This window comes from Oncorhynchus mykiss, chromosome 5 (genome assembly GCF_057628025.1).
Source record: "Oncorhynchus mykiss isolate SJ-2025 chromosome 5, ASM5762802v1, whole genome shotgun sequence".
Lineage (NCBI taxonomy): Eukaryota > Metazoa > Chordata > Actinopteri > Salmoniformes > Salmonidae > Oncorhynchus > Oncorhynchus mykiss.
In genome coordinates this window covers 41,603,824-41,623,392 of record NC_143026.1, presented here as the reverse complement: position 1 = coordinate 41,623,392, position 19,569 = coordinate 41,603,824, and the positions used below count along the sequence as shown (strand labels likewise).

Here is a 19,569-nt window from a genome sequence, read left to right as displayed (position 1 = left end):
CTTTCAGCTGATATGGGCAGCCTAGCTGTGTGGAGGAGATACTGCTCTTTCAGCTGATATGGGCAGCCTAGCTGTGTGGAGGAGATACTGCTCTTTCAGCTGATATGGGCAGCCTAGCTGTGTGGAGGAGAAGGTACTGCTCTGTTTCAGCTGATATGGGCAGCCTAGCTCTGTGGAGGAGAAGGTACTGCTCTGTTTCAGCCATTATGGGCAGCCTAGCTGTGTGGAGGAGAAGGTACTGTTCTGTTTCAGCCATTATGGGCAGCCTAGCTGTGTGGAGAAGGTACTGCTCTGTTTCAGCTGATATGGGCAGCCTAGCTGTGTGTAGGTGAAGGTACTGCTCTGTCTTAGCCGATATGGGCAGCCTAGCTGTGTGGAGGTGAAGGTACTGCTCTGTTTCAGCTGATATGGGCAGCCTAGCTGTGTGGAGGAGAAGGTACTGCTCTGTTGCAGCTGTTATGGGCAGCCTAGCTGTGTGGAGGTGAAGGTACTGCTCTGTTTCAGCTGATATGGGCAGCCTAGCTGTGTGCAGGAGAAGGTACTGCTCTGTTTCAGCTGATATGGGCAGCCTAGCTGTGTGGAGAAGATACTGCTCTTTCAGCTGATATGGGCAGCCTAGCTGTGTGGAGAAGATACTGCTCTGTTTCAGCTGATATGGCAGCCTAGCTGTGTGGAGGAGATACTGCTCTTTCAGCTGATATGGGCAGCCTAGCTGTGTGGAGGAGATACTGCTCTGTTTCAGCTGATATGGGCAGCCTAGCTGTGTGGAGAAGATACTACTCTGTTTCAGCTGATATGGGCAGCCTAGCTGTGTGGAGGAGATACTGCTCTTTCAGCTGATATGGGCAGCCTAGCTGTGTGGAGGAGATACTGCTCTTTCAGCTGATATGGGCAGCCTAGCTGTGTGGAGGAGATACTACTCTGTTTCAGCTGATATGGGCAGCCTAGCTGTGTGGAGGAGATACTGCTCTGTTTCAGCTGATATGGGCAGCCTAGCTGTGTGGAGGAGATACTGCTCTGTTTCAGCTGATATGGGCAGCCTAGCTGTGTGGAGGAGATACTACTCTGTTTCAGCTGATATGGGCAGCCTAGCTGTGTGGAGGAGATACTGCTCTTTCAGCTGATATGGGCAGCCTAGCTGTGTGGAGGAGATACTGCTCTGTTTCAGCTGATATGGGCAGCCTAGCTGTGTGGAGGAGATACTGCTCTTTCAGCTGATATGGCAGCCTAGCTGTGTGGAGGAGATACTGCTCTGTTTCAGCTGATATGGGCAGCCTAGCTGTGTGGAGAAGATACTGCTCTCTTTCAGCTGATATGGGCAGCCTAGCTGTGTGGAGAAGATACTACTCTGTTTCAGCTGATATGGGCAGCCTAGCTGTGTGGAGGAGATACTGCTCTTTCAGCTGATATGGGCAGCCTAGTTGTGTGGAGAAGATACTACTCTGTTTCAGCTGATATGGGCAGCCTAGCTGTGTGGAGGAGATACTGCTCTTTCAGCTGATATGGGCAGCCTAGCTGTGTGGAGGAGATACTGCTCCTTCAGCTGATATGGGCAGCCTAGCTGTGTGGAGGAGATACTGCTCTTTCAGCTGATATGGGCAGCCTAGCTGTGTGGAGGAGATACTGCTCTGTTTCAGCTGATATGGGCAGCCTAGCTGTGTGGAGGAGATACTGCTCTCTTTCAGCTGATATGGGCAGCCTAGCTGTGTGGAGGAGATACTGCTCTTTCAGCTGATATGGGCAGCCTAGCTGTGTGGAGGAGATACTGCTCTGTTTCAGCTGATATGGGCAGCCTACCTGTGTGGAGGAGATACTGCTCTTTCAGCTGATATGGGCAGCCTAGTTGTGTGGAGAAGATACTGCTCTTTCAGCTGATATGGGCAGCCTAGTTGTGTGGAGAAGATACTGCTCTTTCAGCTGATATGGGCAGCCTAGCTGTGTGGAGGAGATACTGCTCTTTCAGCTGATATGGGCAGCCTAGTTGTGTGGAGAAGATACTGCTCTTTCAGCTGATATGGGCAGCCTAGCTGTGTGGAGGAGATACTGCTCTGTTTCAGCTGATATGGCAGCCTAGCTGTGTGGAGGAGATACTGCTCTTTCAGCTGATATGGGCAGCCTAGCTGTGTGGAGAAGGTACTGCTCTGTTTCAGCTGATATGGGCAGCCTAGCTGTGTGGAGAAGATACTGCTCTTTCAGCTGATATGGGCAGCCTAGCTGTGTGGAGGAGATACTGCTCTTTCAGCTGATATGGGCAGCCTAGCTGTGTGGAGGAGATACTGCTCTGTTTCAGCTGATATGGCAGCCTAGCTGTGTGGAGAAGGTACTGCTCTGTTTCAGCTGATATGGCAGCCTAGCTGTGTGGAGAAGATACTGCTCTGTTTCAGCTGATATGGCAGCCTAGCTGTGTGGAGAAGGTACTGCTCTGTTTCAGCTGATATGGGCAGCCTAGCTGTGTGGAGAAGGTACTGCTCTGTTTCAGCTGATATGGGCAGCCTAGCTGTGTGGAGAAGGTACTGCTCTGTTTCAGCTGATATGGGCAGCCTAGCTGTGTGGAGAAGGTACTGCTCTGTTTCAGCTGATATGGGCAGCCTAGCTGTGTGGAGGAGATACTGCTCTCTTTCAGCTGATATGGGCAGCCTAGCTGTGTGGAGGAGATACTGCTCTTTCAGCTGATATGGGCAGCCTAGCTGTGTGGAGAAGATACTGCTCTGTTTCAGCTGATATGGGCAGCCTAGCTGTGTGGAGAAGATACTGCTCTTTCAGCTGATATGGGCAGCCTAGCTGTGTGGAGGAGAAGGTACTGCTCTGTTTCAGCTGATATGGGCAGCCTAGCTGTGTGGAGAAGGTACTGCTCTTTCAGCTGATATGGGCAGCCTAGCTGTGTGGAGGAGATACTGCTCTTTCAGCTGATATGGGCAGCCTAGCTGTGTGGAGGAGATACTGCTCTGTTTCAGCTGATATGGGCAGCCTAACTGTGTGGAGAAGATACTGCTCTTTCAGCTGATATGGGCAGCCTAGCTGTGTGGAGGAGATACTGCTCTTTCAGCTGATATGGGCAGCCTAGTTGTGTGGAGAAGATACTGCTCTGTTTCAGCTGATATGGGCAGCCTAGCTGTGTGGAGGAGATACTGCTCTGTTTCAGCTGATATGGGCAGCCTAGCTGTGTGGAGGAGATACTGCTCTGTTTCAGCTGATATGGGCAGCCTAGCTGTGTGGAGGAGATACTGCTCTGTTTCAGCTGATATGGGCAGCCTAGCTGTGTGGAGGAGATACTGCTCTTTCAGCTGATATGGCAGCCTAGCTGTGTGGAGAAGGTACTGCTCTTTCAGCTGATATGGGCAGCCTAGCTGTGTGGAGGAGATACTGCTCTGTTTCAGCTGATATGGGCAGCCTAGCTGTGTGGAGGAGATACTGCTCTTTCAGCTGATATGGGCAGCCTAGCTGTGTGGAGGAGATACTGCTCTTTCAGCTGATATGGGCAGCCTAGCTGTGTGGAGGAGATACTGCTCTGTTTCAGCTGATATGGGCAGCCTAGCTGTGTGGAGGAGATACTGCTCTGTTTCAGCTGATATGGGCAGCCTAGCTGTGTGGAGGAGATACTGCTCTGTTTCAGCTGATATGGGCAGCCTAGCTGTGTGGAGGAGATACTACTCTGTTTCAGCTGATATGGGCAGCCTAGCTGTGTGGAGGAGATACTGCTCTGTTTCAGCTGATATGGGCAGCCTAGCTGTGTGGAGGAGATACTGCTCTCTTTCAGCTGATATGGGCAGCCTAGCTGTGTGGAGGAGATACTACTCTGTTTCAGCTGATATGGGCAGCCTAGCTGTGTGGAGGTGATACTGCTCTGTTTCAGCTGATATGGGCAGCCTAGCTGTGTGGAGAAGGTACTGCTCTTTCAGCTGATATGGGCAGCCTAGCTGTGTGGAGAAGATACTGCTCTGTTTCAGCTGATATGGGCAGCCTAGCTGTGTGGAGGAGATACTACTCTGTTTCAGCTGATATGGGCAGCCTAGCTGTGTGGAGAAGATACTGCTCTGTTTCAGCTGATATGGCAGCCTAGCTGTGTGGAGGAGATACTGCTCTTTCAGCTGATATGGGCAGCCTAGCTGTGTGGAGGAGATACTGCTCTGTTTCAGCTGATATGGGCAGCCTAGCTGTGTGGAGGAGATACTACTCTGTTTCAGCTGATATGGGCAGCCTAGCTGTGTGGAGGTGATACTACTCTGTTTCAGCTGATTTTTTTTAAATTTTTTTTTTATTTTACCTTTATTTAACCAGGCAAGTCAGTTAAGAACAAATTCTTATTTTCAATGACGGCCTGGGAACAGTGGGTTAACTGCCTGTTCAGGGGCAGAACGACAGATTTGTACCTTGTCAGCTCGGGGGTTTGAACTCGCAACCTTCCGGTTACTAGTCCAACACTCTAACCACTAGGCTACCCTGCCGCCCCATAGCTGTGTGGAGGAGAAGGTGCTTTTAGTTTCCTTAAGTGTCCTCGCATCAACAACCTTTGAAATATTTGAATCCTTTATGATGTGATGTTATTTCTGGATTCAAATCAAGTATTTTTAAATGTGTGTCTGTGACTGATGCTTTAGAGTGTAGTCAATATGATTATGCCTCAGTTGGACACACAGAAGGTGATTTAGACTGGCCCATTTGCCACACATACTGAGAGTTGGACATGACCTTTACACTCATCACTACTTAGCCATGACAACCTTTACTTTATACCCATACCAACATCACAGCCAAGCAGAGATACTGTGTGCTACAAATGTATTTTTTATTTATGTATACATTTGTTATCATTGATGTTGAACACACATTCTGATTGTCCTTTATTAGAAAGTGCCTCTACACATGAATCATGTTGATTGTTATTGAGTCTCACAAATGTTGACTGACACTGAAAAGCAACTCACCCTCGCCCTTCTCTCTTTCTCCCTCTCTCGCCCTTCTTCTTCTCTCGCTCTCCCTTCTCTTTCTCTCTCTCTCCCCCCTCTCTCTCTTGCTCTCCTTCCATCTCTCTCAGTGAGGAACTGAAGCTGAACAGTCATAAGTCTCAGTACCAGCAAGACATGAAAGACAGGTAAAACATTTATTACACATTCATTATAGTATGTATTACACATTCATAGTATTTATAACACATTTATTACACATTCATTATAGTATTTATAACACATTTATTACACATTCATTATAGTATTTATAACACAATTTATTACACATTCATTATAGTATTTATAACACAATTTATTACACATTCATTATAGTATTTATAACACAATTTATTACACATTCATTATAGTATTTATAACACAATTTATTACACATTCATTATAGTATTTATAACACAATTTATTACACATTCATTATAGTATTTATAACACAATTTATTACACATTCATTATAGTATTTATAACACAATTTATTACACATTCATTATAGTATTTATAACACAATTTATTACACATTCATTATAGTATTTATAACACAATTTATTACACATTCATTATAGTATTTATAACACAATTTATTACACATTCATTATAGTATTTATAACACAATTTATTACACATTCATTATAGTATTTATAACACAATTTATTACACATTCATTATAGTATTTATAACACAATTTATTACACATTCATTATAGTATTTATAACACAATTTATTACACAATCATTATAGTATTTATAACACAATTTATTCGCTGCTGCCTTGGGAAGATAGCTGAGTGTAAACATATTGCACCATGCATCTGCTGCCTTGGGAAGATAGCTGAGTGTAAACATATTGCACCATGCATCTGCTGCCTTGGGAAGATAGCTGAGTGTAAACATATTGCACCATGCATCTGCTGCCTTGGGAAGATAGCTGCATGTAAACATATTGCACCATGCATCTGCTGCCTTGGGAAGATAGCTGAGTGTAAACATATTGCACCATGCATCTGCTGCCTTGGGAAGATAGCTGAGTGTAAACATATTGCACCATGCATCTGCTGCCTTGGGAAGATAGCTGCATGTAAACATATTGCACCATGCATCTGCTGCCTTGGGAAGATAGCTGAGTGTAAACATATTGCACCATGCATCTGCTGCCTTGGGAAGATAGCTGAGTGTAAACATATTGCACCATGCATCTGCTGCCTTGGGAAGATAGCTGAGTGTAAACATATTGCACCATGCATCTGCTGCCTTGGGAAGATAGCTGAGTGTAAACATATTGCACCATGCATCTGCTGCCTTGGGAAGATAGCTGCATGTAAACATATTGCACCATGCATCTGCTGCCTTGGGAAGATAGCTGAGTGTAAACATATTGCACCATGCATCTGCTGCCTTGGGAAGATAGCTGCATGTAAACATATTGCACCATGCATCTGCTGCCTTGGTACAGTTTATTTTCTATATCCATTAATGATTGACTTCAGTGTGTCTGATAGTGGAAGAAGTGTATGGATAGTGTATACAGTGCATTCAGAAAGTATTCAGAACCCTTGACTTTTTCCACGTTTTGTTACGTTACAGCCTTGTTAAAAAATACCCCAAAATGATAAAGCAAAAACAGGTTTTTAGAAATGTTTGAAAATCTTTTTCTTTTTTTAAATGCAAAACTGAAATATCACATTTACATAAGTATTCAGTCCTTTTACTCAGTACTTTGTTAAAGCACCTTTGTCAGTGATTACAGCCTTGAGTCTTCTTGGGTATGACTCTACAAACTTGGCACATCTGTATTTAGGGAGTTTCTCCCATTCTTCTCTGCAGATCCTTTTAAGCTCTGTCAGGTTGGATGGGGAGTGTCGCTGCACAGCTATTTTCAGGTCTCTCCAGAGATGTTCAATCGGGTTCAAGTCCTGTCTCCGGCTGGGCCACTCAAGGACATTCAGAGACTTGTCCCGAAGCCACTCCTGTGTTGTCTTGGCTGTGTGCTTAGGGTCGTTGTCCTGTTGGTAGGTGACCCTTCGCCTCAGTCTGAGGTCCTAAGAGCTTTGGAGCAGGTTTTCATCAAGGATCTCTGTGTACTTTGCTCCGTTCATCTTTCCCTCAATCCTGACTGGTCACCACAACATGATGCTGCCACCACCATGCTTCGCTGTAGGGATGGTGCAAGGTTTCCTCCAGACCTGACGCTTGACATTCAGGCTAAAGAGTTCAATCGTGGTTTCATCAAACCAGATAATATTGTTTCTCATGGTCTAAGAGTCTTTTAGGTACCTTTTGGCAAACTCCAAGTGGGCTATCATGTGCCTTTTACTGAGGAGTGGCTTCCGTCTGACCACTCTACCATAAAGGCCTGATTGGTGGAGTGCTGCAGAGATGGTTGTCCTTCTGGAAGGTTCTCCCATCTCCACAGAGGAACTCTTGAGCTCTGTCAGAGTGACCATTGGGTTCTTGGTCACCTCCCTGACCAAGGCCCTTCTCTCCCGATTGCTCAGTTTGGCCTGGCGGACACTTCTAGGAAGTGTATTGGTGTTTCCAAACTTCTTCCAATTAAGAATGATGGCGGCCACTGTATTCTTGGGGACCTTCAATGCTGCAGACATTTTTTGTTACCTTTCCCCAGATCTGTGCCTCGACACAATCCTGTCTTCGAGCTCTACTAACAATTTGTTCGACCTCATGGGTTGGTTTTTGCTCTGACATGCACCGTCAACTGTGGGACCTTATATAGACAGGTGTGTGCCTTTCCAAATCATGTCCAATCAATTGAATTTACCACAGGTAGACTCCAATCAAGTTGTAGAAACATCTCAAGGATGATCAATGGAAACAGGATGCACCTGAGCTCAATTTCAAGTCTCATAGAAAAGGGTCTGAATACTTATTTAAATAGGGAATTTCTGTTATTTCAAAACATTAAAAAAAAAATCTGTTTTCGCTTTGTCATTATGGGGTATTGTGTGTAGATTGATTAAGAAAAAAACGATTTAATCTATTTTAGAACAGAACCATTGTCCTGCTGAAGCTGAAGCACAGCTGGGTCATGCAGCAAGACAATGATCCAAAACACACAATCAAGTCTACATGAAAATGGCTAAAAAAGCAACAAATTAGAAGTTTTGTAATGGCCTTGTAAGGACCGAAACTGGAGACGAGAAGCAGGTACAGGGAGAGCATGTCAGAAACAGCGTCAGCACACGGATACACAATGACAAACGACAATCACAGCAGCAGGGAACAGAGCTGGGGAACTGACAAAATATAATAATATTATAGGTAATAAACAGGTGACTGAGTCTAATAATCGCTGATGTGTGTGACGGAGCAGGTGTGCGTAATGATAGTGGCAGGAGTGCGCAATGCTGGGGAGCCCGGCGCCCTCGAGCGCAGGCGTGACAGGCCTAGTCAAAATCCAGACCTAATCCCAATTGAGATGTTGTGGAATAACTTGAAACGAGCCAATCATGCTTGGAAACCAACAAATGTTGCTGAGTTAAAGCAGAAATTCCTCCACAGCGATGTGAGAGACTGATCATCAACTACAGGAAGTGTTTGGTTGCAGTCATTGCAGCTAAAGGTGGCACATCCAGTTATAGAGTGTAAGTGGGCAATTACTTTTTCACACAGGGGAATTGTGTGTTGCATAACTTTGTTAATTAAATAAATAAAATAAGTGTCCATTTGTTATTTGTAAACTCAAGTTCCCTGCATCTAATATTAGGTTTTGGTTGAAGATCTGCTAACATTCAGTATCAAAAATTTGCAAAAAATAGGGAAACTCAATGGCAAATACTTTTTCACAGCACTGTACATCCCTTTACTAACACTAGTAATGAGAGGAGAGAGATGGAGGGAAGGAAGGAAGGAAAGGAATGTTGAAGGGGAGAGGAGATGGAGGAGAAGAAGTTGGGGTGGAGAAGACAGGAGAGGAAATGGGAGGAGACGAGAGGAGCAGAAGAGGTGGGAGGTTGGCATCAGAAAGGTTATTTAAACCAAGAGAGAGATGATGAAAGCCTGAGGAAGGGTTATGTAGAGCAGGACTAATCAGTCAGGAGAGATCAGGGGATAACTACCTTTTCAGGTGAATGTTTCACAGTCAGGCAGTCAGAAAAGAGATGTTATTCAGCAGCACTAATCCCTAGAAAAGTAGGCTATATATCTAGACTAGCATCTGTAGTAAAGACTTTGTTTAGGGGAAGACATCCAAGCTACATCTTTTGTGATTAACATGCTGACCAGAGAGCTCGCGCGCATGTTGATTTTGTCCACCCACACCAGACGCCATCAGGACACGCAGGTTGAAGTATCAAAACGAACTCTTAACCAACTATATTAATTTGGGGACAGGTCGAAAAGCATTTAACATGTATGTCAATTTAGCTAGCTAGCATGCTGTTGCTAGCTAATTTGTCCTGGGATAAAAACATTGGGATGGTATTTTACCTGAAATGCACAAGGTCCTCTACTCCGTTAATTAATCCACAGATAAAAGGGTAAAAGTTAGTTTCTAGTAATCTCTCCACCTTCAGTCTTCTTCTTCGGACTTTATATGGAGGTTGGCAACCAACTTTATGGTGCATTACCACCACCAACTGGACTGGAGTGTGAACGATGAATTGAGGTCCAATCTCCCATGTGGGTATATGCTCCTAAAAACCAATGAGGAGATGGGAGAGGCAGGACTTGCAGCGGGTGAAGCTTCACAAATATAACCAAGTTCTATTTTAGCGCCTGGTTACGCAGATGCTCGTTGATGTGCGCAAAATGATTGAATAACATGTATGTATACATAACGCATGCGACGCGAGCTGTGTGGTCAGCATGTGATTAAGGTTGTTGTTCCCTGTGGATCTATTGGATCATGAGACCCAGGCAGGGTAATGCCATCAACCTTGGGGTTCCACAGACAGGTTATTCACTGTGTTCTGAATCCTGCTAATGCCTTTTGTTGTCAAGTTGGATTTCAACATCTGGATTTGTGATGTTCTTTCAAATTTTGGCCCTAAACTTCCCAATGTTGTTATTGAGAAAGGGCTAGCTTCACTAGTCTTTAGTGATCCTTGTTCCAACGCCTTGAGTATCACAACTATTGTGTGACGTATTTGATTATTTATTGTAAATCAAAAGTTTAAAAAATTGCAGTCAGAGACCTTCATCAGGCAGAAGTTTCTCACTGTACCCAAAGAGAAATGTATGCGTGCACACACAGTACTGCACTGCTCCTACCAGTCCCAGTGTGGGTCTGTGAGTTCTGTATTTAGCGGTTCTCTTCCTCTGTCCCCCCCCCCAGGGAAACTCTATCCAACCAGGAGACAGGGGAGGAGAGAAACTACCAGAAGACAGATAAGGACAAGGAGCTGGAGACTCTGAGGAATGAGGTAAACATTCACACACAACTCTAGCAGACTGTGGGCCTTTTGATGAAAAATTCAAGAAAACTTGCATTGCTTTTTCTCTGGGCTGCCATACAACGGCTGTATCTCTATATTCGTTGAAACCTGTCTCCCTCTAGATTGTGGTGCTGCGAGGTGAGAACGTCATAGCCAAGACGCTGCAGTCTGCCGTTGAGGCGCTGGAGAGAGACAAGGCCCAACTACAGGGATGTGTCACCAGCCTGGAGCAGAGGCTCATGGGACAGCAGGCCTCCGAGGGAGGGGACAGTGGAATGCCTTCCTCAGGTGATGCAGTGCTGGACCAGCTGAGAGAAGAGAAGGAGTTTGCAGAGGGACAGGTATGATTCGCAATTAGTATTCAAATTGCATCATTTGCTTGTCACTTATACAGTATTCAATTTGCATAGATAGATATCTGCACTTCCACCATTGTCTCACAGTCCACCTCACTCTTTCTCATATAAACTTGACTGTGGTCTCTCTTCTCTCCCTCCATCTATTTCCCTCCTGTAGATTAACTTCCTGAACAGTGTGATTGTGGACCTGCAGAGGAAGAACGAGGAGTTGAAGGTGAAGCTGAAGAAGATGGTTCTGGCTGAGTTCAACGGCAATGACGGCACTGACGGGTCAGTCTTATAACATATAACCTCTGAACCCAAACCCCAAACTTAGCCCTCACTTACAGTTGTTGACAGACCCTAATCACTCTCTCTCTTCCTCTCTCTCGGTCTCTCCCTCTCTAGTTTGGAAGAGTGTGGATCTAAGAAGGACAAGAAGGCTCCTCCTCGTCTGTTCTGTGATATCTGTGACTGTTTCGACCTCCATGACACCGAAGACTGTCCGACCCAGGCCCAGAGCCCTGACTCAGTGCCCCACTCTTCCTTCAAGGGCAAGCCAGCCGACCAGCGGCCGTACTGCGACATCTGTGAGGCCTTTGGTCACTCCACAGAGTCCTGCCAAGATGATCAGACCTTCTAGACTCGCTCTCATCCACAGTATCCCACCCCTGCCCTGCACAGACCGCCAAACACCGACCAGACTCCCTCTGGGTTTTTATATCGTATTTATGTATGTCACTCACTGTCATAGTCCCCTTAGGTAACTCAAAATCCCCCGCTACCTAAGACTCTCCTATTACTTATACTACTTCCTCTCACAAACGTTTCTCTCCTTCCTCACCAACTCTCCTCTCCTCTCTAACTCTCCTCCCTCACCAACTCTCCTTTCCTCGCTCTCCTCTCTAACTCTCCTCCCTCACCAATCCTCCTTTCCTCTAACTCTCCTCCCTCACCAACTCTCCTCCCTCACCAACTCTCCCCCCTCCCCTCTAACTCTCCCCCCTCCCTCTCTCTAACTCTCCCCCCTTCCTCTCTCTAACTCTCCCCCCTCCCTCTCTCTAACTCTTCCCCCCTCCAACTCTCCCCCTCCCTCTCCTCCATCTAACCCCCCCTCTCCTCTCTAACTCTCCCCCCTCTCTAACTCTCCCCCCTCCCTCTCTCTAACTCTCCTCCCTCACCAACCCTCCTTTCCTCGCTCTCCTCTCTAACTCTCCTCTCTAACTCTCCTTCCTCACCAACTCTCCTTTCCTCGCTCTCCTCTAACTCTCCTCCCTCACCAACTCTCCTCTCCTCTCTAACTCTCCTCCCTCACCAACTCTCCCCCTCCCCTCTCTAACTCTCCCCCTCCAACTCTCCTCCCTCTCTCTAACTCTCCCCCCTCCCTCTCTCTAACTCTCCTCCCTCACCAACTCTCCTTTCCTCGCTCTCCTCTAACTCTCCTCCCTCACCAACTCTCCTCTCCTCTCTAACTCTCCTCCCTCACCAACTCTCCCCTCTCTCTCTCCCCCTCCAACTCTCCTCCCTCTCTCTAACTCTCCACCCTCTCTAACTCTCCCCCCTCCCTCTCTCTAACTCTCCTCCCTCACCAACCCTCCTTTCCTCGCTCTCCTCTCTAACTCTCCTTCCTCACCAACTCTCCTTTCCTCGCTCTCCTCTAACTCTCCTCCCTCACCAACTCTCCTCTCCTCTCTAACTCTCCCCCTCCCCTCTCCAACTCTCCTCTCCTCCCTCTATCTAACTCTCCCCCCTTCCTCTCTCTAACTCTCCCCCCCTCCCTCTCTAACCCTCCCCCCCTCCCTCTCTAACCCTCCCCCCCTCCCTCTCTCTAACTCTTCCCCCCTCCAACTCTCCCCCCTCCCTCTCCTCCATCTAACCCCCCCTCTCCTCTAACTCTCCCCCCTCCCCCTCTCTAACTCTCCCCCTCTCCCTCTCTCTAACTCTCCTCCCTCTCTCTAACTCTCCCCCCTTCCTCTCTCTAACTCTCCCCCCCTCCCTCTCTCTAACTCTCCCCCCCTCCCTCTCTCTAACTCTCCCCCCTCCCCCTCTCTAACTCTCCCCCTCTCCCTCTCTCTAACTCTCCCCCTCTCCCTCTCTCTAACTCTCCTCCCTCTCTCTCTCCTCCCTCTCTCTAACTCTCCCCCCTTCCTCTCTCTAACTCTCCTCCCTCTCTCTAACTCTCCCCCCTTCCTCTCTCTAACTCTCCCCCCTCCCTCTCTCTAACTCTCCCCCTCCTTCTCTCTAACTCTCCCCCTCTCTCTCTCTCCCCCCTCCCTCTCTCTAACTCTCCCCCTCCTTCTCTCTAACTCTCCCCCCTCTCTCTAACTCTCCCCCACTCCCTCTCTCTAACTCTCCCCCACTCCCTCCCACTCCCTCCCTCTAACTCTCCCCCACTCCCTCTCTCTAACTCTCCTCCCTCTCTCTAACTCCCTCTCCGACATGTAATATCCATGTTAGGAACTAAAGGAATTAGTCTTCTGTTATTAGTTCATAAAGGAATCATTCTCCTGTTATTAGTTCATGAAGGAATCATCTTCAGTTATTAGTTCATAAAGGAATGATCTCTTGTTATTAGTTCATAAACGAATCATCTTCTGTTATTAGTTAATTCTTTCGTTTTTTTGCATACAGCATGGGTTGGGTTTTGACTTCAGTTTTCACAGGAAATAAACTTCCTATATGTAACCGGGCAAGAGGGAAGGCATTTGACGATGCAGACGTACGTGAAGGGGAAGGGCCTGGATGCACCAGAGTGGTTCACTGCTAATAGCACAATTAATGATGAATGTTTCTCCAACACATTCCTGTCTTTCACATGTCACCTTCCCGAGTCAGTGTGCTGTGTCCAGACCCTGACCTGTGTATTTATTTATTTAACCCTTATTTTACCAGGTGAGTTGACTGAGAACACGTTCTCATTTACAGCAACAACCTGGGGAATATAGTTACAGGGGGGACCCTATGGATGTCCCCTCCACAAAGGGAACAGGGTAATACCACAGGACACACAGTCTACCTGTACTACCAGGTTGTGTTCAGCCGGTCACAAAATGATAGAGGACATTTTGGAACTGAGGGGGTATTTTGGGAAATTCTCCACAAAAAAACGCACGTTGTTTTAATGCCTACTGAACATCAACCTGGTGCTTGTGGCGGGCGCTCATCCGAACTAAGGCAACCGAACGCCAGCCACTTAACTTGTTGTTGCACTACTCACTTTAAAACTCCCTCTTAGAATCCAGGACCCACTTAGAAACTGCCATGCTAAATGAAAAAACTAACTTGTTGATTTGATAAGAAATGTCGAGACAGAAAACTACCCAGTTACTGTCACCTTTTTAATGTGCTGCCTGTGTATTTTATGTATTGTCTTTTTAAAAACGACCTGTCCTGTAATAGATATACGTGTACTAGAGCTATGTACTGAAGCACACAGTTTGGATCATATTGAATCGCCCGGTGTAACAAAGCTACGTATGATAGATCTATGTGACTAACCAATGACACCGGCCTTTGTAAATAACCATCAGAAGTTTTCTGAAAAACTAAATGTGCACAATGTGCCATGGAAACAAAAAGGATCTTCTACGTGTATTTTATTTTTCTGCTCTGCACGTTGGACGATAACGATGTACCGACTCCAGGGAACAAACGTAACGCACTTGTAATGATGTTATTAACTCTATAAGCACATTGTGGACTCTTTACTAAGTGACGTGACTGTTTAGTGCACTGTTTATGTTTCAAATAGCGTTAAGGCATCGTCTATAAAGGCTTTATAAAGGGTTTGTTCAATCGGTAGACTGTTATAAACCCTTTACAGATGAGGACCCTACTGTAAAGCGGTACTGGTTTTCTATGTTGTGTACAAAAAAAAATACAATAAAAACAAATACTCTACCTGTAGAATGTTGATTTCCTCTTATCATCTGATGATGTAAGTCATAGTCCAAAAATCAGTAGAGTTGTGGGCTGGAACAAACAACCATATTGCTTACGCCGATCCAATCCATCCTTTCAGATCTACACGGTGTGTCCAGTGGGTAGTAGAGATTGTTTCTGGACAAGACTCCTCTCTGCTCAGCCCCACCAGCCCCCCCTGCCCCCAAACCTACGAACCACACCAGGCTGTTTCCATCTCACCGACCAATAAGTACAAGAACTGCTCATAATTAATTCATCCCCAGATACATTACCCCTGACAGGACGAGGGGAACTGAAATAACCCTCTCCATTTTTCATGAGTTCCCCTCAAATACAACAGAAGGAAAATAGTTTCACTGAAAAACAGGCCCCTAAAAGAGAAGGGGAAGTCTGTAGGGAAGTGTTGAGTGCCAACTGAAAACCAGTTGCTACCTCAGATTGCCTTCCCTCTAAGTTTTGTGCTTCTCATTGGAGTGCAACAAAGCATATGCATTAGAAAGATAAATGAGTAGGAAGAATTGGTTCTTTTGACATATAATTCAAACAGAAGAAAATGACCTATGTCGAAGAGTTCTTTAACCTAGTACTTGAGGTAATGCGTCTGAAATCAATGGGCAACAGGAAACACACTGGGTAAAATAAATATTTTGGGGCTTTTTATTAATAAAACAAAACCATTGGACATGATCAAATCTGAGCACTAGCGATGGAATAAATAAGTCAAACCAAACCATCAACCTGTACAAGATCATTCTAAACTGAAACAATATGGTCCCAAGAAAACAAGCATCTGACATGTTCTCAGCTCTTTATATACACAGTTCATATGAGTTAAACTAGAAGCATTAACCGGTTCAATCAGAATCAAGTGAAAGCTAAAACATAATAAAAGATATCTAAAAAACGGAATGTTGTACATACTTCTCTTGTCAATTACATAGCATCACTAGTACCAGCTCTGCTGGACTGTAAATGAGGTATATGCTAAAGCCGTCCTCTGTCTCCACTGAAATGTCATTTCATTTCTCTCTATTGAACTGATGTTTGGATGTGTGTATCCGCTGATAAACAGTCGGTCAGACAGGCTCACGCTCTTGAACTCACTGAACTCATTGATTTCCGGGGGGGGGGGATCAATGATTATTGATTGATCATGTCACCCGAACATAAAACATACATAAATAGGTTTGAGGCTGATTTATTTTGTTGTGTGTGTGTGTGGAGTTGACAGATTTGTGCGAATATGCGTACCTTCCATCCTGAAGTTAGGTTGCGACCCACAGAGAGCACCTTGAATGAGAATCTGAGCCACAGTTTGAACTACAAGACGGACTGGACACTGAGGGGAGGTTATGAAAGGTGATACATGTAGTAGTACATTTAAACCACCGCGATGGCAATGAAGACTCATAGAAAAAACAGTCATTGCTGTTGACCAAGTGGGAATTTAGCCCGGACACCCACATGTTTCTGTCTCTAACTCCTCAACTCTTTTGTAGTCGTCATGCCTTTTGACAGGAAAGAAGCTGGGAAGAGAAACTGACTGACACCCAGGCTCGTGGGAAGCTGCTGACTCCCTCAAAGTCAATTCTTCTTTCGAGATATTTGCAGAATGCGGTTTTGTACAGTACATGTTGTCTTTCTAACAGTAACCAATGCGAAACGGAAACTGTTTATAGTTGAATGTAAATGCTGAATAAAATCATTAGCGTCAGCTCAATGTTAAAACCGTAAGGCAAATAAAAACATGGTACAATAAAAAAGTAGTTAAAAACAGTTTGACCTACCAAGTACGTTATACCACAATAATCAAAGCACACCCGTCGATAAAACCTACGTATGCTACAAGCATGTCCTTGCGAAAAAATAAACGTGACCAGAACCACTGTTGTTCTTCCTCTAGAAAAAAAAGCAAGTGAAATAAAGCTAAAATAACAAAACTGACAGAAATCCACACCCAGCACAGCAGCAGTAAAACCACAGCGTGCCGTTTTTGTGACATTATACCTTAACAGCGCATTGACCCTCCTGGGCTAAACAACAACCCCTAAACTAAACAACCTGGAAACTGTCCTAAACAAACACCGGAACAACCGAAGGTGAGATAGGGGGAGGTGGTGCCAGCGTAGAATGTGAAGTCCCATATTGTCAGTGGGTTTGTGTCACAGGTGCAGGTCAGTGTTTCTCTTCTGGGAAGAGCTGGGCTCACAGCGCCACCCCTGGCCATGGAGGGGATAACAGGCTGGTTCATAGAACTACTCGTGGCATTAGTGAGGGAGTGAGTGTGGAAGAAGAGGAGGAGGGAAGGAAGAAGGCTTAGTGGAGGGAGACAAAGTCCTTTCTCCCTCTGCTTGGAGGAGTGTTAGGGGCTACGGGGGGAGGAAGAAAGGGAGGTGAGGAAGAAGATAGAAAGGATGCAGCACGTCTATTTCTCCTCGTAGTCCTGAGATGGAGACTCCTGCATGCTCTTCTTACTGGGAGGAGCCTCTTCCTCCTGTTCCTGCCCAGAAACACAAACACACAGTCAGATAAGGGTGTTTTAGCTAAAACAAGGCTGTACCAACTTGTCTCTGCTAACATATATTTTTTACATTTTAGTCATTTAGCAGACGCTCTTTTCCAGAGCGACTTACAAGATCAATTAGGGTTAAGTGCCTTGCTTAAGGGCACATCGACAGTATTTTCACCTAGTCGGCTCAGGGACTCGAACCAGCGAGCTTTCGGTTGCTGGCCCAACACTTAACAGACAGGCTACCTGCCGCCCACAAACATACAAACAACTACAGCTGATGAAGTTATCGGTTCATCTATTTATTTAGAAATGTGGACGGAATAAAAATTAAATGAATAATCTGGAGGTCCTCAGGCCACTCGTCTTCTTCATGGAGGAAGAGTAGAATATACAGTATATACAGTATAGTAGAACAGAGTACCTGAGTGGCTTCGCGGCTGTCTGAGGTGTCCTTGTCTCCTGAGGTGTCCTTTTCTCCTGAGGACGTCGGCCTGCTGTCTCTCTTGTCCCCCTGTCCTCTCTCTGAGCCCTCAGTGGACAGGTTGCTCGTCGCTGCACCACAAACACATTAACACACGACATGAATCACCTGGTAAACCTGTCAGATCTGTACTGTTGAATGACTGCGTTTGACCATCAGTTACAAGACATTCTGCTACAAGACATTCTAATGTCTAATGGGATACTGGAAAGGAATTCTAAACCCATTGATGCCACTTATTGGTAATATGCAGTAGTTACAAATGTTCAGCAACCAAGGTATAACTGGGGAGGAGCATTACATGTAGGGATACTAGAGAGAGGGATAGAGAGAAAGAGAGAGGGGTAGCGAGAAAGAGAGAGGGGCAGAGAGAAAGAGAGAGGGGCAGAGAGAAAGAGGGAGGGGTAGAGAGAAAGAGGGAGGGGTAGAGAGAAAGAGGGAGGGGTAGAGCGAGAGTTCTATTTTGCACCAGGCTGAGAGAGGTCCCTTGTTAGTAGGGGGTGAAGATGGAGAGTTGGCAGTTGAAGCCCCGAGGGTCTGGTCACAGCTGAACTCTCTCTCTCTCTACATCCTTCTCTCTCCCCCTCTCAGCGTGATGAGTCCCTGAGTACTGCCCTGTGACTTCAGGCCTAACCAGCTAACCAAACAGGAATTGAATATACACTGTTCTTCTAAACCCTGCCATCAGCTTCACCCATCCAGTTGTATTAGAAGTGTCTAAGGAAAGGGCCACAATAGGAGGGGATTTCAGGGTTGGCAATGGTCTGTGATACCCCCTGTTGGTAGTGGTGGGTGTGTGTGCGCAAGTCTCACTCCTCTTGCTGCCAGGGCTCTGGTCGCTCTTGGCCTCACTGCTATCGCCGTGGGATACGGCAGAGGGTTCAGGGGCGGGGCTAGTGCTGCAGCTGGTTTCCTGTTTGACGGGGGAGGAGTCGGCGATGGAACTCTGGTTACTGTTGTCGTCTGAGAGAGAGAAGGAAAGAGAGATGGGCTTTTAATTTGGTTTAACTTTCAATTCCATTCTGGGTCCACAGACATATACACCAACCCACACACCGGGTGTTAAGTGTCCCACAGAGTTCAAAGCTGCAGAGCCACATGGTTTATTGTGAGATACAGCCGTGACTAAATATCAGCCAATGAAATGAGGTTTGTAATTAAGTGATAATGCCCAAGAAGCCGGTGCTTGGAGGATATATTGGCACGGGGTTAGTTAGGCCTGAAACGGCTGTCTAGCCGTGCCAATATATCATCCAAACACCGGCTTCTTGGGCATTATCACTTTAATACGATGGGTTACTAACATAATTATTTTACTATTTACATATTTTCATAAAAACATTAATTTACTGAATATATTCACTCTATTTCATCCTTCCATGAGATATAGTCCCGACACAAATCTAAGGTTCCTACCCAAGCCGGCTGGTCGTTTGTTCTATTGGTTCGGTTGCCAGAGACGCGACCCAGTCGTTAAGTCTTTTTGTTGTTCTGTATCTATGGACGTTCTAAATGTTCCATTGCCATACTGGCTGGCAACATTTTTATCCCTTGCTTGCTAGCTAGCCAGCCAACTACGGCTAACTGACGGTCACGTGCAGCTTGAACAGCAAAGTAGCTGCATTTGCCTTTGTTTAAGCTTTCTAGTGACATTTATTTGGATACATCCATAAGAATGAGCTAATGACACGCGATTTCACCTGGCATAGAAAATGTGCTGTCTCGTCAGGACACTGTTGTTCAGAGGAGCTAGCCAACAACACAGCTAACAAAATCACTTCAGAAGACTGACTGTCTGTCTCATCCCGACATTCATTACTATGGGACAGCTAGAGATCGAATTTTAAATGTCGGAGAGACAGACAGCAAGATTCATACAAATCTCTGTGGTGAAAACCAAATGCTAGTCTAAAAGAAATGTGAGAATTTTCATAGTGGAGATCAAGTTTATAAATTGCTTGGCTGGG

At 45.7% G+C, this 19,569-nt stretch overlaps 2 protein-coding genes across 11 annotated transcripts in view; one reads left to right on the top strand and one right to left on the bottom strand.

Moving 5' to 3' along the window:
• The window catches only part of LOC110523839 (CAP-GLY domain containing linker protein 1b), a 37,635-nt gene extending 25,246 nt beyond the window's left edge, over nt 1–12,389 (top strand). For all 4 annotated transcript variants that reach the window (XM_090234844.1, XM_036977528.2, XM_036977529.2 and 1 more), the window contains 5 exons: nt 5,036–5,092; nt 10,248–10,335; nt 10,470–10,688; nt 10,864–10,976; nt 11,094–12,389. In XM_090234844.1, coding sequence (XP_090090970.1) covers nt 5,036–5,092; nt 10,248–10,335; nt 10,470–10,688; nt 10,864–10,976; nt 11,094–11,328 — 712 coding nt within the window. In that variant the 3' untranslated portion in view covers nt 11,329–12,389. The remainder of the gene's footprint in view (nt 1–5,035; nt 5,093–10,247; nt 10,336–10,469; nt 10,689–10,863; nt 10,977–11,093) is intronic.
• Nucleotides 12,390–15,254: 2,865 nt separating this feature from the next.
• The window catches only part of LOC110523840 (B-cell CLL/lymphoma 7 protein family member A), a 29,866-nt gene continuing 25,551 nt past the window's right edge, over nt 15,255–19,569 (bottom strand). For 4 of the 7 annotated variants that reach the window (XM_036977525.2, XM_090234846.1, XM_036977523.2 and 1 more), the window contains 3 exons: nt 18,416–18,565; nt 17,543–17,673; nt 15,255–17,109 (listed from right to left, as the gene is read on the bottom strand). In XM_036977525.2, coding sequence (XP_036833420.1) covers nt 17,035–17,109; nt 17,543–17,673; nt 18,416–18,565 — 356 coding nt within the window. In that variant the 3' untranslated portion in view covers nt 15,255–17,034. The remainder of the gene's footprint in view (nt 17,110–17,542; nt 17,674–18,415; nt 18,566–19,569) is intronic. The other 3 variants (XM_090234848.1, XM_036977524.2, XM_090234847.1) reach the window with 1 other exon arrangement.